The 27917-nt window shown below is 47.9% G+C and overlaps 1 protein-coding gene across 8 annotated transcripts in view; it reads right to left on the reverse strand.

Annotated features, from left to right (window-relative positions):
* SZT2 (SZT2 subunit of KICSTOR complex) overlaps window positions 1-27917 on the reverse strand; it is a 2035845-nt gene that overhangs the window by 1625583 nt on the left and 382345 nt on the right. For all 8 annotated transcript variants that reach the window (XM_069642429.1, XM_069642432.1, XM_069642427.1 and 5 more), the window contains exon 16: window positions 3648-3884. In XM_069642429.1, the coding sequence (XP_069498530.1) occupies window positions 3648-3884 (237 nt within the window). The remainder of the gene's footprint in view (window positions 1-3647; window positions 3885-27917) is intronic.

Below are 27917 nucleotides of genomic sequence, written 5' to 3' on the forward strand. Positions count from 1 at the left end.
GGGAGGGTCCTCAGGATCTTCCTGGAGCTCGGGTCTGGCTTAAAGATTATACACTCGTTCCTGGTGTTCCTGTCCCCTGGCACTCGGTTCCAGCAGCAGCGAAGAAGTACAGCCAGCAGGGAGAGGGGTTCCAGTCAAGTTTGTCTTTGAGTCAGTTTGTACCACCAACACAAGGGAAGAAGTCGTCCGTTTCAGGCTTCTCTAGTCGATGCGAAAATTGGAGCTTCGGCAATGCAGCAGGGCTTCACCGGGAAAACCAATGGTCCAGGAGGTGCAGCAAGCTTCTCTTCCAGTTTCTTTCTTTGGTTCCTTCGCCAAGTGGTCAACTGCCTTCTCTCCAAGAGACTTCGTCTTTTAATCAAGTTTCTCCCATTCATTTGCAGCCTAGCGGTCACTCACACAGCAGGATGGTTGTCCTCCAAGGACAGCCAGCCAAGCAATCACCTTTGGGTGCATTCTTGTAACCAAGGAGACTAAGCACAGTGAGTTGTGGGAACCTCCCTCGCTTCCTGCCCTGCCAGACACACTGGAGACAGAGGTGGGTTTCAGCAATGAAGCCCGCCAAAGAAAAAACGAACAAAGGGACCAAACCTGGTTTGGCGCGCATAGTAAAACCCAAGAACGTCCTCACAAGCAAGAAATGGCGAAAAAAGAAGACCAGGGCCATTTTGACAATACTGTGCAATGGGTGCAATACTGCAGTTGAGCATTCAGCCTGCGGTAAAAATGCACAATGATAGGAAAACCAAACCACTGCCACCAGCCATTAAATGCAGTGAGGGTAACAAACATGTTTACATGAGTAAGTAGGAAAAGGGGCTACTAAGTAACCCTCCAGTACTTCCACATAAGATGGGCTGTACTGGATCTATATAGGAAAAACTGGTAAGTAAAGTAAATTTCACTTCACCACTATTGGGAACAGTAGTTTACCCAAGAGAAGGTATTTAACCCTTAAGAGAAATCCAAAGGACTTCTCTGTGACACCGCACTGAAGGTGCTGTGCGTCACAATACAAAAGTGATGCCTATGGAGTTTGTCAGACTCCAAAACCAAAAGAAACACAGAGTCCAAATCAGATAAAAAAAATACATGAGAGAGTGAGAAAAAGGTCTCAGGATAAAAAGTCCAGCAAAAGAGCTGGGGGTCTCTAAGGTAGAAGGGAATTATCACAGAAATGAGAATTCTCCCTAACAAGGACACGGATTGCCCGGTCAATCTTTGCTTCCTGCAGTCCCACACTCTGGTGAGGGGATCCTTACGGGTTCAGCAAAGATTTGGATTGATTCGGCCTTTCCTCGACAATGCACTCGAAATGGGCAGAAGGTCTCCTGGTATTGGAGATCTGCAGCTCTAGAAACTCCTATAGCCTCGGGAGATGGCTTGTTTCAAAGTTCGTCTTGGGACCGGTTGTTCGCACCAGCCAAAGGGAAGGAGTTGTCTTTGTCAGAGTTCCTTTGTCGCACACAAAACAGGGATAGGACAGCAATGTCAATTTACAGTATTGCAAAGGGTCTGCAGGCGTCCCTGGTCGTCGTCTTCACTTACTTCAAATATCAGTGGACTACTTGCTTTTCACTCCAGAAGCCTCTTCTTTATACAGTTCCAGCACACACTCCTCTCTCTGCAATCTCTCAGTATTTTACAGAAAGGTGTTTGGATGTCCAATCAGGATAGCCAGATCCCACTGTGGGAGCTGGACTTATTCAGGCACTCTGTCAGACAAAGGACAGGGGTGTGGAAAACTCCTCCCCCACTTTATGCCTGCCCAGACACCCTGTAGCCTAGGCAGGGATACCCCAAGGGTCCCCGCCAAAGGCAAAAACACACACACTGACCTCCCCCTCCCAAAATGGTAGAAGAAGGGCTAAGAAAGAACAACCATGCTAGAAATGGCGAAAAAAGAGGGGAGGCCCCAAGTTGGTACTTGGGTGCCCCTATTGTGCACTAGCGAGGATATTGACATAGCCTGCGGTATAAAAAAATACACAATAGTTGGTAGGACACGTCCGATGCCACCAGCCATAACTAGGTGATTGTCTATGTGACTAAAATGTCACAGGAGCAGAGAGAAGGGGGATACTAGGTATCCCTTTGGCGCTCCACTGAAGGTGGTGTGTGCCAATCTCTCAGGCTATAGTGTTTTGGGAGAGATACAAAGTATCTAAGAACTGTAGTTACTTGAGGATACTGAAAAATAATCTTAAAAGGAGGACCCCAAGGGTCCCCAGCAATACTGCCCATAAGGAGCTGTGTGCTCGGGTAGTACGAACACAGATGCTTTTATGAACTATGGAGCAGATAGACTCCATAGTACAGGTAGGATCGAGTTCCAAAAAACAGCGCCCACAAGAATGAATGAGTGGAAAGAGGCTCCACTCATTCAGGATTGAAAGAAAAAAAATCCAGAAGTCCAGCAAAAAGTGCCTGGGGTCGCACTAGGAGACGAAGCATAAAAATGATAAATCTCCCTATTAACCATGACTTACAAATCGTCCAAATCCTTCCTCTGGATCGCCACAACAGGCAGCACCTCTAGGAAGCTCACAGCAATAGTTCTGAAGCCATGGCAGGTTGGCAATCTTAGGCTGCAGAGAAACATCTGCACCTTGCAAGTTGGTGATGCAACTTCACAACAGCCAGCAGTAAACTCTTTCTGAAATGGTTCAAAGAACTGTCGGAGACGTGGTATCTACTGTAATATTTCATGTGTTTCCCTCAGGAACAGATTGCATATTTAACTGCTGCAACCTTGTGAATGTCTGTCACGTGGAAAACAGATGACCAATTTTAAAAGTCACCAGCTGCCACAGGCCTCTTAGAATGCCCTTGTCTCTGGAGGATAGCTCGGGCAACGTGCTCGCCTTGGAAGCAAAACAACACGGAGCAACACAGGTACGATCCACGGGTCCGTGCTTAGAAACCTCTGGGTATTGAGCACGTTATAAATACCCTATCATATCATGAGGACTCTGCAGGAAAAAAAGAGGTTGGTAAACCAGTGAGAAAAAAAACAAAAAAACAGGCCTCATCTGAGAGAAACTATTTAGTATTTTCTCACAGGGTGCAAAATGTTGACCATGTGTACATTTTTTCTACAAGCTTGGCCAACACTTATGGACAATCACCCTAACAGTGGCCAGGCAATCATTGGGGTCAGCCACATTAAATCTTTGTAGGCCTTTTCCTGGGAAAGCACTTTGGATGTGGCTTCAACCTGGAATTCAACATTCATTCAAAGTGCTGTTTATCCGGTCTGAGCAGCCCCAAAAATGCTCAAACAAAAAAGTACAGGGCACCACCTCAAAAAATGCAGTTTAGGATTTATTCGATCTCGCGCACAAAACACAGGAACATACCGGAAAGGTGTGAGAGCAGAAAACCTACAACAAAATACACAAAAGACTATCACGGTGTGACAGTATGGGACACTGCTGAACATGCCAACAATCACAGAGAGGAGAGAAATAGCACACAGACACAAAATACCAGACAGGGCATCAGAAATGACAGAAAATGCACCAACGAACACAGTGATATGTGAGAGCAAGAAAAGCAGCATAGAACTTGCCAACAACCCCAGCTGGACTGAAGCGTGCACATTTCTTACTTTCACACTTCCCAATTGAGTATGGTAATCTCCTTACTCTGTAAGAGTTGCAAGTATTTGCCCCATAGCCGTGAGAGGCAGAATTGGGGACATCCCCGCCTGAACGGACCAGATCCATCGCTGGTGGTAGAAGTATCGGGACAGTGAGGCAAGTGTAGAGGATGCTGTGCGATTAGCAGCCATGGTGAGTGGCCCAGACAGTGCTGGGTGCTGTCCAAAGCTTTCCAGGTTCAGTATAAAAGGTGTCCGGTAGTCCAAAGGCAGCTTCTCATACCTGTCAACGAATAAAAGCAAGACTGAAGTCAATGATTGTGCATGCTGCATTATGGGGTTACCATGAACAAAGCTACAGTTTAGGAAAGTGAACATGTGTCACTGGTCGATTGGAAATTAGATGGTGAGAACACATTTGAAACTAGACAGGTGGAAGACAGGGTCACCATGTCTGTAGCTCTTCACTGTGCCTCTCGGTGAGCATCTATTAGGACAGTTTTTCTTAAGTCTAACTAAGAGCTTAGTAAAAGCATACAACTGAGAAAGTACAAAACTCCACTCTTAGTATAAAGGCTGTACGACCCGAGTATGTGGTAGCGTAGACAGAGCAGCCCGGCCTACCTTAAGAGGTAGAGAGGGCTGTAGCTTGGTACAAAGAAGTTGCAGTATACATATGGTCCAAAAAAAACACTGAAATACTAAGTATTGTAAAAATAAAGGTTTTATTGAAATAAAAGTAGGCCAGAAGAATCTTGGGTAAATAAGTACCATCACATTATATATAGCCACAATTATAAAAACACAACAACATGCTTTAAAGTACACCGACCAAAGCATAGAATCTGTGCAGAAAATGAACAGTATTTCTAGGAAAGTCAGACCTTATCCAGCACATCTGGTATAGGGCACACCTATTCATGGAGAGTAAATCCATCAGTTACTTTTAGATTACTTTATAATAGGTCAAAGGTAGTAGACACTGTCAGTCATGCAATGACAAACCTGTTACCAGAATACTTTTCCGAATAGTGGAACAAAGATTCAAGGAACAGTATAAACCTATAACTGCATACAGGATAACACACAGTTATACCAGCGGAGTAAGACCTTACGGTGTAATATACAATGACAGTTGCTTTTCAGAACTGTGGAACACAGACTAAGGTAGTCATTAACTTTCCACACTAATTTAGCATTGCACCAGGCAGACCAAGGTCCGCTACACCTACAGGACACTTTAAGAATGGCACACAGCTATTCTAGGCTGGTAAAACCCAACCAAGTATGTAATATACAATTACATTTGCTTTTAAGTTCATTGGAGTGGAACACAAACTTACGCAAGCAATAACTCTCTAACTTAGTTTAGGGTGGCACAAGGCAGACCATGGTAAGTCAAACCTACAAAACGCTTATCAATAATTGCACACAGCCATTCAAGGTAAGTAAAACACCAGGCAGATTTATTCTAGTCAGGCCATACAGCAGGTCAGGGGAAGCAAGATCCAGTTGGTAAGTGTATACACTTCTACACTAATATTCTGAAAGAAATAGTTGAGTGAAGCCAACGACATTACTTTTGGTTAAGAGGCATAGTCAATTGAAATGTGAGTAAAAATAACCTTATAAATACCTTTGCAGCATGGCAAAAACATATTCAAGGTAAGTAAGAACTGTTGTAACTGCTCACTCCCAGAGAGGCGGTTCCCTACCAACTCTTTCACAAGTAAGTAACTTTTAAACACGTGTTATACTTTTCAAGGCAGAATGCTTTTCTTATGCATCCTTCCCTAGTTTACTGCATGAGTTCTCTCAGAGGCAGAAGAGGGACCCTAGCGGTTTAGGTGCCAGCTGCAGACATGATGAGATATGGTTCAGTTACAGGAAAAGTCAGAGTTCCTGAGGAAGTCTCTTTAAACAAGTATTTCACTTTAGAGTTAGTTGGGGTCCAGTGACTTCTGAGAAGACACCCTGGGTGAACTGGATGAGAGGACACCCAATCACAACAAACACCCCAAAGCTACAGAGGAATCATAAAAGGCTTAAGGTGAGTAAATACCCCAGCCGACACAGTACCTCAGCACAGAAGAGTTGCAGTAGAAGACTTCAGGATCCACAGCCAAAAACCCGGTCAATGGATTTCTTGGCCATGAATACAGAAGACAGGACATTGGAAGGGATTTTGCGGCAGGGATCAATGGGGATGGCTCCAGGCAAGAGTTTCTTCACGGCTGGATGCTGCACTGTGGTTTTGGCACTCTTTTCAGGAGCCAGGTAGGATCCTCATCTCTAATCTGGTTCAGTACTCTAGTGAGGGAACTTCAAGGACTTAAATCGTGTCTCTGGAGAGCCAGGAGGAGCCCACCAAAGTTTCAGCTCGATTCGGATTTCAGAACACCATGCACTGCATTATGGCTCGAGATCCCAGGGTATTTGGGTATTGCAACCCTGAATGATCACAGCACGACGTGGGATGGCTCAAAATGCAGTTCTTGAGTCTAGTGGATCACACCAGGCTCCTGGTCGAGGTCGTCCTTTTCTGGATTCCCGGGTCGATTGGAAGGAAGCGTTACATCAGGCTCCGGTTACACAGCAGGCTCACTGGTCGCTGGAAATCGTTACATCCATCTTCTCTACATCTTCCTCGTTGGTTTCAGATGCAGTGGTCGACTTGTCAGCAGCTTCCAGGTTCAGAGTATTTAACAGGAACTACAGCAGAACTTCTGCAATCTCTCGGCATTTTACAGAAAGGGGTCCAATTAGGATAGCCAGTCCCCAACCCCCATTGAGACAGGCCCCTCCTTTCAGGCAAGGTGAAAGACCAAGGGCTGCAGAGTTTTGGACTCCTCCCTCACCTCCTGCCTTCTCAGACACTCTGGAGCCTGGGCAGCAGATCTAACGGATTCCCACCGAAGACAAACCTCCCGCCTAGAATCGTAGGGGAAGACTTCAGAAACAAGAAATGGTGAAAAGGGAATAGTTTCTTACCTGTAACTCCATTTCTCCAGCATTGGTATCTTTCATGGATTCACATGCTTAGAATATTCCCCGTCGTCAGACTAGGAACCCTCAGTAAGCTTATAAAGCAGTTTCCCATATGAAAATGTTCGACACTTTCGTGTCCCATCTACGTCGTTTTGGGCCGCGCACGCATACCCCACTAGGACGTAGCAATATAAATGCCCCACCTCCGCGGCTCCCTTCAGATTTCGACCCCTCCAAAGCAGAATGGGGTGAAACCAAGAACTACAAGACGATTGCATTTAGGGGAGGCCGGCGGGCACATGTGAATCCATGAAAGAGACCAATGCTGGAGAAATGGAGTTACAGGTAAGAAACTATTCCCTTCTCCAGCATTGGATCTTTCATGGATTCACATGCTTAGAATAGAATGCACAGCAGTGATCCGGAAAAAAGGAGGAGGGGTGAATGCACCCACCCAATCCTGCGTATAGCGAACCACGCTCACATAAGATTCGAATTTAAAGTGTGCCATAGTAACTGCACAGAGCAATATCCATATAAAAGTATACATAAACACATATATATATATATATATATATATCCATACATATATATGTCCAAATCAGCATAGACCCCTCTTGAAAAAGGGGCTTACCTTATTGAAATAGATGTCGCAAGACTGCTCTTTCCATTTGTATTTCGTCCGCATGCTGTCGTTTGAGGCAGTAGTGGCAGGTAAATGTGTGAGTCACTGACCATGCTGCCGCCTGGCAAATGTCTGTCAGTGGTACCCCTGGCCACAACTCCGTCGACAAAGTCGCCCTGGTTGAATGAGCTCTTGTCATGATGCCTACCCCCGGAGCACCAGGCCAGGCCCAGCACCCCCGGGAGCAGGCATCATGCCCCCGCGTAAAAGCCCAGCGGCCCCTTATAGGGGCTCTTTGGACTCCGTCGCCAGGCTCATGTTGGGCGCCAGGCTCATAAAGAGAGGTGTTTTGTGCACTTACCTGATGCAGACCATGCTGCAAGATCCAGTCCTCCCTGAGACCTGAAAGGGACTATTTTTTTCATGGGACTATTTTTTTACTCGGGCGGGCCAGGGAAGGATACTTACCAGGAACTACTTTGGGGGCTATATAAGCCACACCCAAACAGTAGCTCACGCTTCGCGTTGTTCTGCATGCCGGCAGCTGAACGCTCACCGAGTCTTCTCCTGCACCTGGACTCCAGCCACGCCCGCCTTGAACCTGGAACACCTGTTAGGAAAGAAGAGAAGCGAAAGGTGAAAACCACAAACTTATTCAAACTTCTTACCTGCATCCGGAACCTTCACTCCAGCATTCCTGAAGAAGGTCTTCCATTTAAAAGCATCGCGTTGCTCGCTGCAGCGCCGCTCTTCACTCACCTGTCCTCGAGACATCTCCCGGCTCCATCGCGGCTGTCAGCACAGGTCGCCACATATCTGCGCCTAGGGGAGAGAAGAAGAGACACAAGGTGAGCAGAAGGAACACGGAGGAAAGCCTAATTTACTGCCATAATACTTACCGGCTTTTCTTGGTGAACCATTCCACATTTCGGGTCGGCGCCGCTCAGTTGGCAGGTACCGCACCCCGGCCCCTATGGGGAAAGGACAAAAGACATTACTGGGGAATGATAAAGACATCTAGAGGGATCGCCTTCATTACTAACTCACCTGAGTTTACCATCGGCAATTTAACCCCTCAACTCATCGCCATCATTCTGCACCTGAAATAAAGGACTGATCACAGTTTAGGAAGACAACATAAAAGGGGGCTCACACTTGAACTTTTGAATCTTCATACTTACGGCGTATCGCTCAGAAAAGTCAAGTGGATCTTGCCAGCGCCATTCTGAAAACCAGTGAAGTAACTGGACTAACGCGCGCCCCTGCACCAGAAGCAGGATGGAGAGTTCATCCTTCCAAACCTTAAGGTGAGCTTAAACCGAGGGGAGGAAGTTAGAGAAGAACAAAGAGGGTAAGGGGGGAGCAAGCACACTATTCTGCAGACTGTTAATCCCCTTTCTCATCTGCAGAAGGATATTCCTGCGGGCCAGGCAAGCAAGATTTGGGGGACCTGTTCAATCGGTGTTCCGGGTTCTGCGCATCACGCTTGAAGAGGCCACAGCAATCCAGACTAGACCAGCGCCTCCGTGGGAACCAGGTGAGTGTTACAGCTCTCGGACGTCTTTGTAGCGGTTTTCCCGCTTTTGAATGACAGAAGGCAAACGTCGACGAGACCCATCGGGCCAGTCCCTGTTTTGAAATTGCCATCCCTTTTGCCGAAGGGCCATATGCAACGAAGCGTAGATCGAAATTGTTGAGTTCGATGAAGGTAAAATTTTAGAGCTCTCTTTACATCCAAGGTATGTAGGACCTTTTCCGCAGCCGATGAGGGGGTCGCGAAGAAGGTGGGCAGGACAATGGATGAGTGCTTATGATAAGCTGTAGGAACTTTTGGGATAAAACGAGGACTTGTTGACAGAATCACTTTGTCCTTGAAAAATCTTAGGTACGGAGGGTCTATGACCAACGCTTGCAACTCCGAGATCTGTCTAGCTGATGTTATAGCTATTAGAAAAGCCACTTTCCATGACAAGAACTTCATCGACGATGTGGCCTTTGGCTCAAAGGGTGGTTTCATTAACCCTGCTAGCACTATATTCAGGCTCCACGTTGGTGGAAAACGTTTACCCGGAGGGAATGTCCGGAACAAACCTCTCATGAAGTGTTTCACTAACCTGTTGCTCAACAAGGGAGATGACTTCCTTCTTCTTGTGAACCTAGAGATGGCCGCCAGTTGAACCTTTAGTGATGAAAAGGACAATCCACTTTTTGCTAGGTGTAGCAGATACGGAAGAAGCTGTTCCGGAGTAACCCTCAGAGGTTGCACTCCGGTCTGTCCTTGACACCACGCACAGAATCTTCTCCACTTACACCTGTAGGACTTGTTGGTGGAAGGGGCTCGCGCAGCTTGTAAGATCCACCGACAGTCCGAGGAAACGTTCAAGGCACCAAATTATGAAAAGTCAGGAGCCAAGCTGTGAGGTTGAGACTGTCTGGATTGTGATGCCACACTGTTCCCTCGTCCCGGGACAGGAGGTTGGGAACCTTCAGGAACGTTATCGGATGATCCACTGACAGGTGAAGCAGGTCGGAAAACCACAGCTGCCTCAGCCAACACGGTGCCACCAGGATGACTCGGCACCTGTACCTGCGTATCTACTGCAGAGTTCTCTGCATCAGAGGAAACGGAGTGAAGGCGTAGAGGAACTTGTCCATCCACAGGAAGGAGAACGCTTCCCCCAGTGAACCTTCCTGTGGCCATCTACTGGCATACATCTTGCACTTCTTGTTCCTCTTCATGGCGAAGAGATCCAGCGGAGGCCGCCCCCATTTCTCGAAGACCTTCAACAATTGACTGATGTCTATTTCCCACTCGTGAATCTGGTCCATATTTCTGCTGAGCGAGTCCGCCTGTTCGTTCCTTACTCCTGGAAGGTAATGAGCTACGATGGATATATCGTGTTTCAGAGCCCAGTGCCACACCTTCTGAGCCTCGATGAAAAGGGTTCTGGATCGTGTGCCGGCTTGCTTCCTCAAGTAAAACATTGCTGTGGTGTTGTCCGTCAAAACTCTCACTGTGGACCCTCTGATGTGAGGCAGGAACGCCCTCAGGGGCCAGCGCACTGCTCTCAGTTCCAGAACGTTGATGTGCAGGAGAGATTCCCTCTGAGACCAATGGCCTTGTGTTTGCAGAGTGCCCATGTGTGCCCCCCAGCCAGTTAGGGACGCGTCCATCACTATGGTTAACCGAAACTCTGGCCCCTGTAGGGGTACCCCTTTGGATAGATTCTGGACGCTTTTCCACCACTGAAGAGCTAGTAGGAGCTCGTCGCCATCGACGGTCAGTTTGTCTGACCAGAGGCCTTGAGACTGCGTCGATCGGTCTGCCAGAAACTGTTGCACTGACCTCATGAACAGGCGGCAGTTGCCCACCAAAAGAATGCAGGACGCCATAGCGCCCAGGATAGACGAATATTTTCTCACTGACAGTCTGGTATTGATTTTCAACTGACCTGCCAATCGACTGAGTTTGGTGATCCTGTCGAGGGATGGCCTCACTAACCCTGACTGGGTCTCGAACTGTGCGCCCAGGAACACCAAGCTTCTTGACGGTGTGAACAAGGCTTTCTCGAAGTTTATCGCAAACCCCAGCCGTTGTAAGAGGTTCATGGTAGCCTGCAGACTTCCGTGCGTCGACATAGTGGAGGACCCCCTCACCAACCAGTCAACGAGATACAGGTATACATGATGGCCTTGCCTTCTCAGCCAGGCTGCCACCGGGGCCAAACATTTTGTGAACGTTCTGGGAGAAGATTTCAGTCCAAAGGGAAGTACTGTGAACTGGTAGTGAGTCCGCCCAACCACAAAACTTAGGAACTTCTTGTGTCGCCGACACATCGGTATGTGGAAGTACGCGTCTTGCAGGTCCAGAGATGCCAGAAAATCTCCTTCTTGAACTGACCGGATCACTGCTTGGAGCGTGAGCATCTTGAACTTTATGCTTTTCAACGATTTGTTTAGCTCGCGTAGTTCTAGGATGGGACGCCACTTTCCGTTTGGCTTTTTCACCACAAAGTATTGGGAATAAACCCCTTGACCCCTTTGTGACGACGGAACCAATTCTATAGCACCTTTTTGTAGCATAAGTGCTACTTCCTGCTGCAACACACTCAGATGGGATTGAGCTACAAACGCTGGTGGAATGTGCGGAGGGTTGCTTTTGAATTGCAGGGAATGTCCGTATTTTACAGTGTCCAACACCCATTGATCCGTTGTTATTTGCTCCCATTCGTTGATGTAACACGATACTCTGCCCCCCAGAACGTTCCGATGCCCGTCATTTCTGGTCCTTGGTCTGCTTATCCCTCGTCGACGACGAGTAACCTGCTCTCTTCTTGGGGGCCTGGTCGTCCCGGCGATGTTTAGCCGATTGTGAAGCCCTTCTGTATCCCTGGGAGGAGTATGCTGGCCTACTGAAGGATCTGTCCCTCGATGCCGAGAATCTGGAATTTCCCGATGCTCCCCTGGAGGGACGAAAGGACCGGAAACTCCGACCACTCTGAAGGGCCCCCCAAGGAACATGCTGTATCCGAGTCCTCTTTAATGCCCTTCAGGGCTTCATCCACCTTCTCGCCGAAGAGGAGGTCTCCTTCAAAAGGCATATCCAGTACCTTGTACTGCACCTCCGGTCGGATGTTGGTGCACTTTAGCCATGCCTGCTGTCGGAGAACCACACTGTTATTCACCTGCTTAAACCCCAACTCCGCAAGGTCCACTGCGATGTTTATGGCATGATTGGAAGCCTCTTCACCTTCCCTGACCAGCAACATAGCCGCTTTGCTATGTTCATCCGGAAGGTGTTGCAGTATAGGAGCCAGCTGGTGCCACATCTCCCTGTCGTATCTGGCAACTATGGCCAGAGAATTGGCCGCTTTCACTGTGGTAGCACCTACCAACAGCACTTTTTTGCCGAAAGCATCCTGCCGTCTGGCATCACTTTCCGGGGGTGTCGTGCACTTGTGCTGGGCCCTCGCCTTCCTCGCCGCCGACGCCGATACCACTGAGTCAGGAGTTGGTTGGGAGGAAAGGCACTTGGGAGTAGAGTCCGGGGCCTTAAATTTTTTCTCTAGACGACCCTTTATCACTGGTTCCGAGAAAGGGTGGTGCATGGTCTGCAATCCTTTCCCCATGTGGTCGAAAAGAGAACAGTCCTTTTTCTCGACTTCCTGGGCCAGCCCGAATTCTGTACAAGCCCTGGCCATCATGGTGTGAAATGACCCAATATCGTCTGGGGTAGACGGCTGAGCCAGGCTTCTCGGGGTTTCCAATAGTGCTTCGGACTCCCAGGTTGGATCCCTGGATGGTGAAAGGGAGACAACTGACGAGGCTCTGCTGTTCGAGTCCGAATCCATCAGCTCCCCTTCCTCGCGGCGTGGGGCCGAGAGGTTTGCATCCGGCTGCACTGCCGCGGGGGTTGACGGCGGTGGCCGACGAGACGGGCCTGGGTCGTCGATGACCGACCTAGCCGGAGTTGATCGAGGTAGTCTGTCATCCAGTGTCTTCAGCAACGTTTGCAACGTGGATAAGACTTCCAATGACAAAAGTGACTGTGGATTGAGCAGAGGGGTAAAACCCGGAATGCTCCCGGTGAGAGGCCTGGTAACCCCTTGTAACCCTAGGTCTGCAGGGCCAGCTATTCTCACATCCTCGTCTCCCGAGGACACTGACAAGGCCTCTTGCTGCAGAAGTGTCTCCGGCAAAATTGGGTATACCTCTGGAAGCCAGGCCTCTTGCGTGATCTCCGTCGAGGAAGCGATAGTCGGCTCCGTCATTGGCATCATCTGCGGTCCAGGAACGGTTGAGGCCAACTGTGTCAGCGGCAGAGAAGTAGTCGCCGACTGCCCTACCGTCGACGATGGTGGTGGTCGTGCAGGCTTACGAGACATTCCCGCCTTTTCCGAACTCGACCTGCGTTTTTCTGCATCTCGACCCGAGGCCGATGTATGACGATCGCCCGAGGAGGATTTAGATTTTCTTTTTGGTCTTTCCTCGTTGAAGATGAGGATGACTAGGCCTTCTTCGATGAAGAGTCTTTGGAATGGCCTTCCAATGATTCTTTCTCTGCCGGTCGCGATTTCTTCACCGGGGTTCCGACGACGTTGAGCGGCGCGGGGCCCCTGATGATTTTGACACTGAGGCCGCGCTGCGCGTGGCGCCCACCTCCGAAGGCGAGTATGCCCCCGCTCCGTCGTTCAACCATGCCAGAAGTCTTGGACTCCGATCTTTAAGAGTCTTCTGGGAGAAGCCTTGACATATGTCGCACTTGTCTGCCGAATGATGAGGGTGTAGACAGTATATGCAATCCATAAGTCCGTCCCCCTCGTACACCTTCTTCAACCCGCACGTAGCGCACGGGCGGAACAGCGCTTTTCCTGACATCAGGAGAAAACTAGCACAACCTAAACAAAATAGTAGACTACACAAGGTGCTCCCACTACTTTGGAGACAGTTGAAATCGGAAGGGAGCCGCGGGGGCGGGGCATTTATACCGCTACGTCCTAATGGGGCATGCGTGCGCGGCCCAAAACGACGTAGATAGGACACGAAAGTGTCGAACGTTTTCCTATGGGAAACGGCTTTATAAGCTTACCGAGGGTCCCCAGTCTGTCGTTGGGGAATATTCTAAGCATGTGAATCCATGAAAGATCCAATGCTGGAGAAAAGAAGGAGCCTAACATTTTTAAATAATTGTGTCCCTTCTGTGCAATACGGAGGCTGATTTAACAGCCTGTGAGTAATAAGATTAAAACCATTGCCACCAGCCATTCAAGTCAACTTTCAATTATAATGCTACAGGTAAGTAAGCAAGCAGGGAAATACATTGCACCCCCCAGCACTCCACATAAGGTGGGGTGTGCTGACTCACTAAATACAATGTAAAGGGGGATGTAAACTAAAGCAAAACAACTGGCGAGCCAAGTTAAAATCATGGATGCAAAGTTTGGACGATTTTCTTTGGCAGCAGCCATAACGTATTAGGGTGTCCTTAACATATGGCTCTGATGGAATTTTGGGCATTCCTGCGGCATCTGGGGGCGTTTAGAATCAATTATCTGGAAAAAATACTAAACCTTCCAGATTCAGTCCAGATTGATGTCCTGCGCAGAGAACTATCATTATCATCACTTGAAGCAGCAGTGGAATGGAAAAGGCGATCTCTATATCGGAAAACAATGCTACCCAGCTGTCCAAAGGTGTTGGGTCTAATAAATAGAGAAATTAAGAACAAACCATCGTAGGTTTGTCCTATTGGGCGTCTCATATTAAAAAACTTTTGGCAGACCTGTGCTGCTCGGAAGAAGACCTTATCACAAACCCCATGCGGGTGAAAGAAAAACTCCTCCAAGCCGATTGGACCCGAACTTTGGAGAAGGCGTGCGCTTCTAAACTGGTTGGAGAGATACCATACCTTGCCCGGAAGCAAAACAAACTGATGCTGTATCTTCTTAAATACCCTGATCAGCATTTCAGGGACACGTTCATGAGAATTCGCCTCAACTTAATTCTAACTAACAAAATCCAGACTATAAGAGGCACGAACCAATCACTTGCCTGCAGATTCTGTAAGATACAGTCTGAAAAAGAATCTATCATGTGATGATAAATTTCTCCGGCCTGACTGCAGAGCGCCATCAATTTCGAACAACTCTTTTTTGTACTCTACAAACATTGGATGACCATCAACGATGGCCTGCACTGATGAGTTGTACTTCCACATCATGTGTGATCGCAGTAGTTCATTTTCTATCCAGTAATAACTGCCTGACATCAAAGCAAAACGTAGAGCAGAAACTTACCTCACGGTTGGAACTGTAAGAAACTGTATGGAATGGTCGCTGGAAAATGTGAAAATTGGAGAAAGAGGATCTTTATGTTCGTTTGTCTTTTGTAAAAATTGCAATGCAATTAAATACAAATAAATAAAAAAAAATCCCTCTTTACACCTTGGCAACAGCCGTTCAACCAGGTACATGAAAGAGAAAAATAGGGAAGCCAAAGGGTCAACCCAGTCCAAGTCCAAAAGTTATAGGAAACTATGAAGAGACATAAAAAGGTCTACCATAAAAACAGTAAAAGACTATGTGAGGGGGGGGGGGGGGAGATTCCCCTTCACCTAGGCACAATGTAAAATAGTTACCAAGCCCAAGCAAAACGGTCAGGAAGATTTATCATAGTTATGAAAATCTTACCTAACAGCATCTAATGTCCCCCTCGTTGTGATGGCAAACATTGGACTCTCCTGAGAAAATGCAGGGATGGGTATTTTTGCTGTCACACAATCCTACACGATAGCTTTAGCCTCTGTTAATCCTTTGCCTGTACCAGTATACCCAATCCTAACTCTTGGCAATGAACCCATAATCCAGCTTTACTCTTATTAGACACACTTTCATTCAGTTGAAGACTTGGTGGTCTACGATATCTGCATATCTTTATTTGAAATAGAGGGGGCAAGGCTCATACAGGGCAGAAGATATGATTTTAAGTTGGGAGTAGGATGTGTTCATAACTGCTAGCCAGAACCAAACCCTACCTAGCTCTCCAGGCAGTTCATAAACCACTAAGGCTGGGAAAGGTTTGCATGGCAGTGTCAGAGCTGGACTTAGAACAAAACCTGGGCAGAGGTCATTAGCCAGTGTAGGGGAGGACTGGTCCAGGAGACCCCGCTCGCCTGCGTTTTCTCCCCAGGTGAGGGCTATGGCTCATTGGGCGTCCCCTCGTGCCACCCGGGCCCAGGTGGTGGAGGGCTCACCCGCTGGAGACATTGCCCACACGTATTGATTGCCCATACAAATTTAGCTAGGCCCAGAAACCATTTTTTGTCTGGTAAAAATGGTGTGAGCTCAGCGCTCTGTAGCGCGGCCCCCACCCTTGGAGAGTCTCATCCCTGTTGCCGCAGCACCCTGGCAGATCCGCTGCGAGCACGTTCCCACGAACAAGACGGACATGAGCTAGCGCAATACGCTAACATTGTAACAGTTCACCTCCCGCAGTGTACTATCACTATCAGCATGACCCGGCCAGCAGGCCTGAACAATGAGAAGAACGGTAAAATGGTCATCTGATGGCAGACAGTCTTTATATATATGTATATATTAATGTCAAGACCACTTGCAAAGTATGCTTTCTTCCACAAAATCTCTTATATTACGAACGCCTGTAGAATGTATTAAGATGAGAGAGCATGCTCCCATGATATAAGCAATGGCGAGCTCACACCATTACAGGTGGATGCTAATAATAAAGGAACGCTCCAGGGATCTGTTTGTTGCGTGTATCACTGGGCAACCTACCTCCCATGGTTTTGCGCCATAACTAAGCTAATGCTGCTAGAGTACACTAGGAAGCGAATGCAACTATACTATGAACTCATGTAAAGGATGCGCGAGAATGCACTTATCATGTGTGTATGTCTAAGCCCCTTATGTGCCACCACCGTCACGTACAGTGGCGGGTCGTTTTCTATGTACTCCACCGACCCAACTACTACCTCATTTACTGCGAATGTATATGCATGTAACTAAAATACTGTAGCTGCTAGAATATAATGTACAAATATGGTGCTCGGACTGGGTATAATCGAGACACATCCAGCAAAAGTTAAATGCATGTTTTGAAGTGATTTTGAATAAGTATTATAGAAAGTGTTCAAATGTTTGTGATGTCTTTACCTACATTCAGCAACACACGAGGGAGATACCTTTGTGAATGCGTACAAGGCCATTCCCCCTCCCACCCTGCGAAGCCTGTCAAGACATGAGAACAGAGGCCCGCTCTGCGCTATCCCACCTCCCCCGACCAGACTGGAGCCGCTTCAAAGATTTGTAGCCCCACTGCAGCACCCAAGGCCGCGGCCAGCCACCTGCATTATTTACAGCACAGCAGTAAACCTTTGTCTAAACTCCCGCGCCCCCTCGTAAACCCCACAACCCACCAGACCGTCTTAGACTTATGGCCCTGTGCAATCAGGACACCCAACACTTTGACAACACACAGCGGGACATCCATAACAACTTCTAACAAGACAGAAAGACCTGTACCACCCGTCCCAGGCCCCGAAGCTTAGCCCCCCGACCTATGGCCCCGGTCAGCAGGACACGGGTAACCAGGCCTCGATGTATTACCTCCAGACCCTTCACAAGGTGCATTCCTCCTGTGTTGCATTAACCTATAAAATAACCTATTGGAAGATTTACTAAAGAGAATAACACTGTAAATGACTGAATGACTGCGCTGTGCATGGCCGAGGGCAAGTAAGTCAGGAAAGGCATTCATCTCTGCCACAGGCCGCATTGGCACACCAACACCGCCCGGATGAACTCAAGCCGACCTGCCAGGCCCAGCCCAACCCACGAGGGTGACCAGTGACGTCCTCCAGCCAAGACCAACCACGCCACAGCAGCACCTATAGTTAGTCGTCGCCACCCAATCCCAATGAACTTGTGCCCCCTATAGTATGTAGGTTTTGATGACGTTTTTTGTAAATATATACGCCTGTCTTTGCTATTGTCAGACAGAGCGCTCTCAGAGTTTTGCAGAGTCCTTTGCATGCCCTATTCTGATTGATAAACTCCCATTTACGCTCACCCGCACTCTGTCTTGGCCTTATTCCCATTTTGGGAGAGTCTTTCATTGTCTCTCATTGCGGGGAGGATCGTGCTGTTTGGGGACGCTTGCTTTCAGTGGTGACCCCGATAGCGTGATTTTTATTCCTTCCTAACTCCTTATAACCGTCCCCTTTTGGCACGAGAATCTCCGGTCGAAAAGGGATACGCACGGTGAGCCGGCTCCGGGAGGCTGCCCGCCAACGGCGACCGGTACACTAAGAAGTGCGCACTCAATAGAGAGGGGGTACGGGATCCCGGTTGAAAAATCCCCTTTGAGTACCGCTCGCCGGAGCCAGGGCTGACTGTAGAGCTGACAACGACACTGCCTGGACGGACCCAGTTTCGGAGACTATCGGTTCAAGACGGGCACGTGAGTACTGAGTGCGAGCGATTCTAAAGGGAGCGGGGAAAGAAGTGTAAGACAGATAACGAGAAGGGGGGGGTACGCAGATCTTCTAAGGATCATCTTAAATTTTCCTTGCTTTTTCTTTGCATATGGCCATTAGGATCAAGAGGTGAATAAGAGATAAAAGTGACGGGAACCTAGCTCCGAAAGGGGGTGGAAGGCGGCGCCGCATAGTGCTATCTTGACTAGTACTGGGAATATATGAAGAAGTGGAGTATAAAATAAAAGTGTTCAGCAAAAGGGGACACAGAGTACATTAGTGACCGCTATTACTTTTTTCCTTTCTTTTCTTTAAGGGTAGGGGGGAGAATAAAGAACTGTGATTAGCACAAACTTAGGGAGACAGTAAGAGAAGAAGAGTCCTACTAGAAGGGGGGAAAGCAGGTTAATATCTATATATATATGCGCATCCAGATGTTCAAATAAGACGAACAGGGACAGCCGGCTAGGGAGGAAAGGGAGGGCAGCTTGAATGGTGAATTGAATGGTGCCAAGAGGTGTGTGCACCTCGTATGTGCTAGAGGACATTTTGATGTTGTGAATGTGTAAAGCGGTTATACATGCATAATAGTTGAATGGTCATGGTAAGTGTGGTTGGATAAAACTTTTTTTTCCCTTTTAAGACAACGTCAATATAGTGAAGTGAGTGAGTGCCTTTTTGATTTCCAGGCTGACATTGTCAAAATAAAGGATGGGTTGCTCTTGTATGTGCCCCCCAAAGAGAACAGAATAGACATTGTGTACGGCCAGTTTTGTATTGTGCAGTCAGGGAGGAGGGGAGCACAAAGGGACCCAACATTGAATGTGAAGTAAAATATAAAGAATACATTGATACTACATTTATGTTGTAGTTGCAAAGACACTGAGACACACCAGCACTAGGAGGGCACAGAGATGGGGGCTGAAACACCCTTATCACATATTTGTAAGAATCTCCCGGGATACGTGGAGCGGATTAAAAAATATCACGACCAATGGGTGACCGAGCTAAAGGGGGAGGGGTTACCTCAGATTTGGCCCGAGGGAGGGTCATTTGATAAAAGTGTTCTGGATACGGTGGCCACATGCATTTTTCTAAAATACAAAGGAAAGCAGCTGCAAAATAGGAGGGAAATATTAGATCTTTGGAGGTTATTTGAAGAGATACCACCGCCTAAAACACCAGCATTAAATCCTGATCTCCCGTCCACCACAGACAATCCACTACTAATACAAAGAGATGTCAAAGAAGGGTCAAGTGTAGCGCCACCAGTAGAGGTAATAAGTTTGTACCCGATATTAAAGAAGCCTGTGCCCGCAGAGGGGTACAGTGACCCCACTTACATACCTCCCCCGAAAGATACTACACCCCACCGCCCCACAGCAACCCCGCCATATGAAAGCACGAGGGAGCGAGCCCAGGCAGGCACACAAAGGGTAGATATAGAGAAGCCCACAGATGATTTAGAATCAAGATTGTCGATAGTAAAAGATGAGCTCTCAAGGATAAAAGACATATGCGAACGAACAGCACTAGATGCTACTAGATCAGGGCGTACGTCCAGAGCACCAGGTGAAAGTAGAAAGCCCGAAGAGGGGAGGAAAAAGGGCGAGATTCTGTTCAGAATTGAGGAAGAACCAACGCGAATAATAGAAGTAGGGCCCCAAGAAGGAGATGTTGTAAACGAAGAAAGGCTTGGGGGAATTAGAGAGGAATTGCTGTGTGATATAAGGGACGAGTTAGAAGAAAGCGACAGGTTGAGTATGGCGGTGGGAGGGGGAAGCGAGGAGGAGGAAGGTACATGTTCAATGAGAACCCTGGATGATGAGTGGACGGGGCGACTAAGGAACAGAGTGGGAAAAATGGCATCACTGGGAACATCAGCAGCCAAAACGGGTCCGGACGCAACGGCGAAAGGAAGGCTACAGCTCCCGTTGATACACAGGGGAGGAGGGAGGCCTAACTATATCCCATGGGCACAGATGGACAAAGCCAATTTATTAAAGCTATTGCCCCCGTTGTCAGGAGGGGCAAGTAAGTGGATATATGCCTTTGAGAAACATACTGCTGGGGTACCCCTAGCCATAGGAGATGTAAAGAGTCTACTCGTATCAGCCGTGGGCGATCAGGCTGAAAGGGTATGGGTTAAGGCCGGTTTTCCGGGAGTAACACTAGACTGTGACCGCCATGATGGGGCCTCCTTTAACACACTGCGTGCTAGGGTGTGGGATGCCTTACGCGACACATTCCCAGATACACCGGACTTACAGTCAGTGATGCAGTGTACAATGAATGACGGGGAAGAGGCTATGGGTTACATTTTTCGGGTCCAAGAGATGTGGAGAGCAGAAACGGGCACGCCCTGGTATCAATCGACATCTTTTTTTTATTTTATTATAAAGAGAGGGCTCCCAAAGGAAGTGCAGAAGGCGCTTGACAAGATAGCAGGTATTGAAGCAAAGGGATGGCCAGAAATTCAGAGCATAATAGTACACCATTGTAAACGAATAAAGGAGAGGGAGAAGGAGGTGGCGCAGAAAAGATTGGCAGACGAGGCGAAGTTAGTACAGTCAAAGTTAGTGAAGGTTGCAGCAGCAGTAGTCGCGCTCCCACACAGTAGGGAGGGAGATGATGAGGAGGAGGGGCTGATAGCACTCCAAGGAAGGGTGGCAACTAATTGGGCGGGAACAGCACAGCGGCAGTGGACTGAGCAGGAGCAAGGTGGAAGTCCGCAGTGGCAAGAGTGGACCCCTCGAGGGGGACGAGGTGGGTACAGGGGCCGGAGAGGAGGCGGACAGGGGTACGGGGGAATGGGAGGAAATGGATGGCAGGGACCCAGGGGCCCCCAGGGGAGTTGCTGGAACTGTGGACGATGGGGGCATTACTCCAGGGAGTGCAGAAGTAGACAAAACAATGGGTTCCAGGAGGAGGAGAATTATGGTCATCCACACCCAGGGAGCCCATATGGTCTCCCAATGGGACAGCAACAACTAAGAAACCCCGGCCAGGGTGCCACGGGCCAGCAACAGGGACACCAGTATAGGACACAGAACCACCCCCAAAACAATGACAGTATGCAATACACGCCAGGTAACCCTTTCGCGACAACAGCAAACGGGGCCCCCGCGCCAGCACCTTATAGCGGCATGTCAGTGGTTTCAGGGAGTGTCTTTAATGAGGGAGGGGCGATGAGATACCCCGCATAGGACAGCCCACAGAGAACACTTGCGTGTCCAGTTCTATCCACCACCTACAATGCAGCAGAGGAACCATTGGTAGGGGCGCAGATAGGAGACAAGCAGTTTATATTCATGGTTGATTCGGGAGCGGAGAAATCATGTGTCAGAGAGGGCCGATTCCCGTTATCTAACAGGAAGTTAGAGACGCAGGGGTTCTCTGGGGCTGTAATTGAAGTTCCTTACACAGAAGATTTGGATGTAACAGTGGGGGGTAAGACTGTGAAGGCACCCTTATTGTATTACGAACATTCCCCAATAAACTTGCTAGGGAGGGATCTTCTGAGCAAACTCAACATGACCATATCATTTACCGAGAGAGGAATAGTGTGTTCTACACCTGGGATATGCCCCTTGCGTGCGATGTTGGTAGTGCAAGCCTACGCAACCACACAGGAAATACGAGGGCTGCCACAAAACGAGGAAATGTTTATCAAAGGGCTAAAGACTCTGGCCCTCATAATTCCCGAGCTAGGAGGTATGAACTGGAGGATTCCGGCGGAGTTCCTCTTCCGCCCCATAGTGTGTCCCAACACAGCACCAGGATTAGTGGTATCATTAGACTTGCACGCTGTACAAGTGTCAGCAAAAAGGATCGCTGTGATTGGAGTGGACGAGGAAGGGTGTGAGTGGCGCACAGTGCTGTGCACAACCGCCAACATCGCCCTACGAGAGGTAACAGATGAGGATCTCTTTTCAGACACAGAAGGGGATGGTGAGATAGTAATGGAAATAGCGATGCCCTGTGATATTTTAATACAAGCAAGGGAGACCCCCGTCCAATTGATGACAGTGGTAGGAGCAACACCGTCATTTTTTGATGACGACATGAGGCTCGTACCAAACAACTTATGGACAACAGGCCCCCATGATGTGGGACTGCTGCATGGAGTACAACCTGTGGTAATAAAACTAAAGCAAGGAGCAATTTTACCGCGAGTTAAACAGTATCCTTTGTCTCGTGAAGCTGAAGAAGGGATAAAAGAGACAATAAATGCCCTACTAGCACAAGGGATAATAGTGCCTTCGAACTCCCCATGCAACACCTGTATTTATCCAATCAAAAAAGCGAAAGGGGGGTCTTGGAGGATGATACAGGACTTACGCCCCCTCAATGATGTAATTCAGAAGGAGTTCCCTCTAGTCCCGAACCCTGCATCAATACTATGCAGCATCCCGAAAGAGGCATCACATTTCACAGTAGTAGACTTGAAGAACGCATTTTTCTCTATACCCCTGGCTGAAGAGAGTAGATACCTTACCGCCTTCACACTGGGAGGTAAAAGATATGAACATTGCAGATTACCACAGGGATACTGCGAGAGCCCGAGCATCTTCAACCGCGTATTACATGAAGACCTAGGAAACCTAACAGTTGAGAGCACCATTATTCAGTACGTAGACGATTTACTAGTCTGCGCACAAAACGAAGAGAAATGCAGAAAAGATTCCATAACATTATTGACTTTGCTGGCCAACAAGGGGTACAAAGTGGACAAGGGAAAACTACAGTACTGTCTGACAGAGGTCCTGTACCTGGGACAGCTGATTTCAAAAGATGGGAAAAGAATAATACCAGACAGAGTAGAAGCCATAAGATCAGTAGGTGAACCCACAACAGTAAAAGACATGCAGAAATTCCTGGGAATGTGCAATTACTGCCGAGCATGGATATTAGATTATGCGGCATACACCAGGCCCCTATTACAAGCATTGAAGGTGGCCCAACAGGAGAACAGGAAGATGGAATGGACGGAAGAGATGAGCTCCTCTTTCCAAACATTAAAAGATTTGATTTCAAGCGCTCCAGTACTCGCAAACCCTGATTATGGACGCGAATTTTACCTATTCTCACACTGCAAAGAAACACTCATGACAGCAGTGCTGACACAAAAAACGACCTTGGGACACAAGCCATTGGCTTACTATAGTGGTACTTTAGATGCCGTGATGCAGGGCCATTTCGCGTGTGAGCAATCACTCGCGGCAGCCGCGTTCGCGATTGAGAAAAGTGCCACCATAGTAATGGGTTGCCCGGTGACATTGTTTGTGGAACATTCATTATTTGCAATACTAGAGAGATCAAAAAGCACACTGACCACACAGCGGGCGACAGCTTACGAGATTATATTGTCCAGCGCCAACATCCATATAGTGAGATGCAAGCCAGTGAACCCCGCCACATTCATTACAGAAGCGTGTACACTAGAGGACATGCAGAACCACGATTGTGCAACCTACACAGGAGAACGAGGGGAGGACACAGTGGTGTCTGAGAACGCTCTAAGCGAGGGGGAAGTGTACTTTGTGGATGGGTCTGCATCAATTGACGTGGACACGGGAGAAAAACACGTTGGCATGGCAGTAGTGAGGTTAGAAGACGGTGAGTATAAAACACTGGTACAATACCGCCTCCCATCACATTACTCCGCACAGGCAGCAGAACTGATTGCGCTCATAGAAGCACTACATGCAGCAAAGGGTTGTGCAGTGACAATATACACAGACTCAGCTTACATGACAACGACAGTACATGGAGGCCTAGCAAGATGGGGGCGTAGGGGATTTAGGCGGGCAGACGGAACACCAGTACAGCATGCAGAATTGTTGAAAGAGTTAATTGAGGCCCTGCAAAACCCTACAGCAGTAGCAATAGTAAAGTGCCAAGCACATACATCCAACACAGATGTTGTGTCTTTAGGGAACGCGGCAGCGGACGCTGCCGCCAAGGAGGCTTCCTATTTTCAGAAAAATGACACAGGTGAGTACATGCTTAAGAACAAGAGAAACGAAGAGCCCCCAGAAGGATATAATATGATGCCCATATCACAAATAATAGAATTACAGGAATGAGCCAGTGCAGAGGAAAAATTAATGTGGACAAAACGAGGGTGCAGCAAGTCAGGAACAGACCTGCTGTGGCGGCAAAATAACTCGGGGAAAGTGGTAATGCCAATGCAGCTATTAGAGGTTGCATTTCAACAGCTACACTTCCCTGCACATAACACCAAACAGCACATTGCAGCAGAAATACAGGAAGAATGGTTCGTGCCCAGTCTCCAGGAGCATGTGTCTCGATTGGCAATGGAATGTACAACATGCCAAATATACAATTCAGGAATGACATTACGTACTCTCCGGGGAACAATACCTAAACCCATTGGCCCATTCAAAGAACTGCATATAGATTATGCAGATATGGGGGAAAGGTGTAATGGCGCACGATACATGATCGTGGTTGTGTGCCCATTTTCGAGGTGGGTGGAAGCAGGACCTTGCGCACGACCTGATGCCAAGAGCGCCGCCAAGTTCCTAGTAAGGGAAGTGTTCCCGCGCTGGGGAATTTGTGACGTGATTCGCTCAGACAACGGCACTCATTTTGTGAATGAGCTTTTTAAGGAAGTCACTACACTATTGGGAATAAAACATAAATTATGTTCAATTTATCATCCTCAAAGTAATGGCGTAGTGGAAAAGATGAACGGACTGTTGAAGGGCAGGTTATCAAAACTATGCTTCTCATTAAAAAAGAATTGGATTTACTGCCTACCCCTTGCGCTATTTGAATTAAGGAATCAGCCAAGCAAAGACCACCATTTGTCCCCGCACGAGATCGTGACTGGGAGACGGATGAACACAGCACACTCGCCACTGCGCGAACACTCAGACGCTCACAGAAGCGTCGCGATATTGGGAGATGAGTTCACAGATTATTTAAAGAAATTGACAAGGGCAGCGCGCGTGATATCAAAGCAACTCTCCCCACCCTTCACTAGAGAAGAGGGAAATGTAACAGGCGCTGTCACGGAGCCAGGGCAACAGCTACAGCTAATGCCAGGCGACTGGATTTATGTCAGAAGCTTTGGGCGTCGGTGGAATGCACCACGATTCCATGGCCCATACGAAGTAATATTTTGCACGCCCACGGCAGTAAAGGTCAAAGGGTTGAGGTACTGGGTGCACTTGACCGATGTACGGAAGGCATATAGCAACGTACAAGAGGAGGTAGATGAGGAGGCACAGACAACAGCAAACGCTGCAACTGAGCAGAATGACTGAATATGAACTTGTGTGTATGTGTTGGTACTACACTTGAATAAATGCACAACTGATAAAGATACAAAAAAAAAAAAAGAACATTTTTTAACTTTTATCTTGTTGAGTGTGTATATATATATATATAATGGAATGCCAAATTATAAGCTTGTATACACACTTGTCTGTGAATACCCCTCCCCGTATCCCCACCCGCCTCCATTCCCCGTCACATGTATATTGGCACTGATGGTGCTAGCAAAATGTTTACATGTATGCACTCAATGCACTTTTATATCTTAAACAGGAGCTTCCATGGCATCTAACGGGCAGCCTGCAACGGATAGATTTACTAGAATTAGAGAGTGGTTAACTGAGAAATGCATATATTCGTATGAATGTGGACTATCAGCGTGCATTATATTGTTTTTTACATTACTGTTTGGTCTGGTTACATACTGGTTCATAGCATTCATCTCTATCGAGATGAACGAGGGGGGAGGGAACAACACAACTACTGGGACCAATACAACTGCAAGTGTCAATGCCAACACAAGGGAAGGTGATTTCTTGGTATGGGACGGAACTAAACTTGTGTGGGGCTACTATACTACGCCATCCAATGTTGTCATCTCACAAGATGGATGGCCAAGGGGCAAAAGGCAAAATAACACACTGTCCCCACCTGAGATGTCTAATTACAATGCTCATAGCTTAAACGACCGAAACCCCTCTGCCATATCCTGGTTGTATAACACCCCCACCAGCCAACCTGCCCCCATGGCCATAGACAATCAAAGAATGAAAGCAACACATGAAATATTATACGATGACTGGGTGAAGGGGGGCGGGAAGGGGAAAGGGGGGTCTATTTTGCCCTTCGTTCAGGAGGTTGGGAAGCGCCAAAGGAACAAGAATAACAGACGGAAGAGGGAAGCAGGGAGGAGGAAGTATGATGAGTACTATGGGCTAGGTCTAGATAAAATGGAAGACCCACGACACCCCCACCAAACAAATAAGTGGTATGCAGATATGAGTGCCACAGCTAAACAAACAACAAACGAGAGCTGTTATGTCTGCTCCCTCATTCCCCACGCATCAGGTACACCCAAAGTATTGTTACCCAAAGAGTTGCCAGTCATAGATGCCCAGTGTCTCCTTCATCTTACGTTGTGCAGGATTAAGAGCACCTTCCAGGCACATGAAGTGACTTTTCAAATGCTACAGAACGAGAAAACGTGCTACCCAAAACCGGCAGGGGTGGTATGTCTGAAGGAACCATTTTTTGTAATCGAAGGGACACTTTTTTCTGACAACAAGTGGAAGGACGAAGAAGTAATGTGTAAAGCTGAAGCACTGAGGGGTGTGGCACCGGTGAAGCTGCAATGGATAGAAGAAACGTGCACACCCATATGGAAGGAACACATTTCAAAATTAACCTGGGTTACGCCCATCGAAAAGCCTTTCAAGCTGCAGAGTGAAATAGACTATGAACTATGTTTCGAAGGAGAAGGGAGAACGTCCATGGGGACGAACAAGAAGTGCAACAAAACCCTCACCATCCCAGATCTAAGAAAAGGGACTGCGGCCCTTATGGACACGTACTGGGTATGTGGCAACCAGGCATACCTACACCTCCCCCCGTCGTGGAGTGGCAGCTGCTCAATGGCCACTCTGCACTCAGCTCTAATGGTGATACCAGAAAGCCACATCGATGGAAGCAAAAGGACACAGGAACGCACGCAACAGAGTGTGGCCCAACCAACTGCAGAATCACAAATGTATGTCCTGTCTTCCGGAAGCAAGGGAGAGGTGCTAACCCGTCACAGACGAGCATCAAATTACATCTCACAGGCATCATCAGAACTATTGGCTCAGATCCCAGACAAATATCGATTATTCAGCTCAGCAGAAACATTTTTTGCCTCACTCGTATCAAGTGTCCAAGCAAGGGCAAACGCAAAATGGCTCCAGATAACCCGTTGGGAATTGATTCAGCTGGCAAACGACACTGAAGAAGGATTTAACATAATAAAGGTCGAACTCAGAGCTTTGCGACTGATGACCATGCAAAACAGGTATGTCCTGGACCTGTTGACGGCGATGGACGGCGGTGTTTGCCGAAAAATAGGAAGTGCCTGCTGCACTTTCGTACCTTCTGAAGACGCAGAGAACGGCTCCCTGTCCCATGTGATCGAAGCAGTCCACAACCTAGGAGAAAAAATGAAGATGGAAGGCGGAGCAGAAGATAGTACATGGTTCGATAACATCTTCTCCTGGGTCCCCTCATGGCTTGGAACAACTGTGAAATTTTTGATGCCAGCTGTGGTGTTCCTCCTTTTGATTTTCTGCCTGTGCCAGGTGGGTCTTCGAGTCTGTGCTAACGCAGTACCAAATGGTGCAATGATGATGGTGACAATGGGCAACTCACACGGTACA

This window comes from Ambystoma mexicanum, chromosome 1q, assembly GCF_040938575.1.
Source record: "Ambystoma mexicanum isolate Mex_15411 chromosome 1q, UKY_AmexF1_1, whole genome shotgun sequence".
NCBI lineage: Eukaryota > Metazoa > Chordata > Amphibia > Caudata > Ambystomatidae > Ambystoma > Ambystoma mexicanum.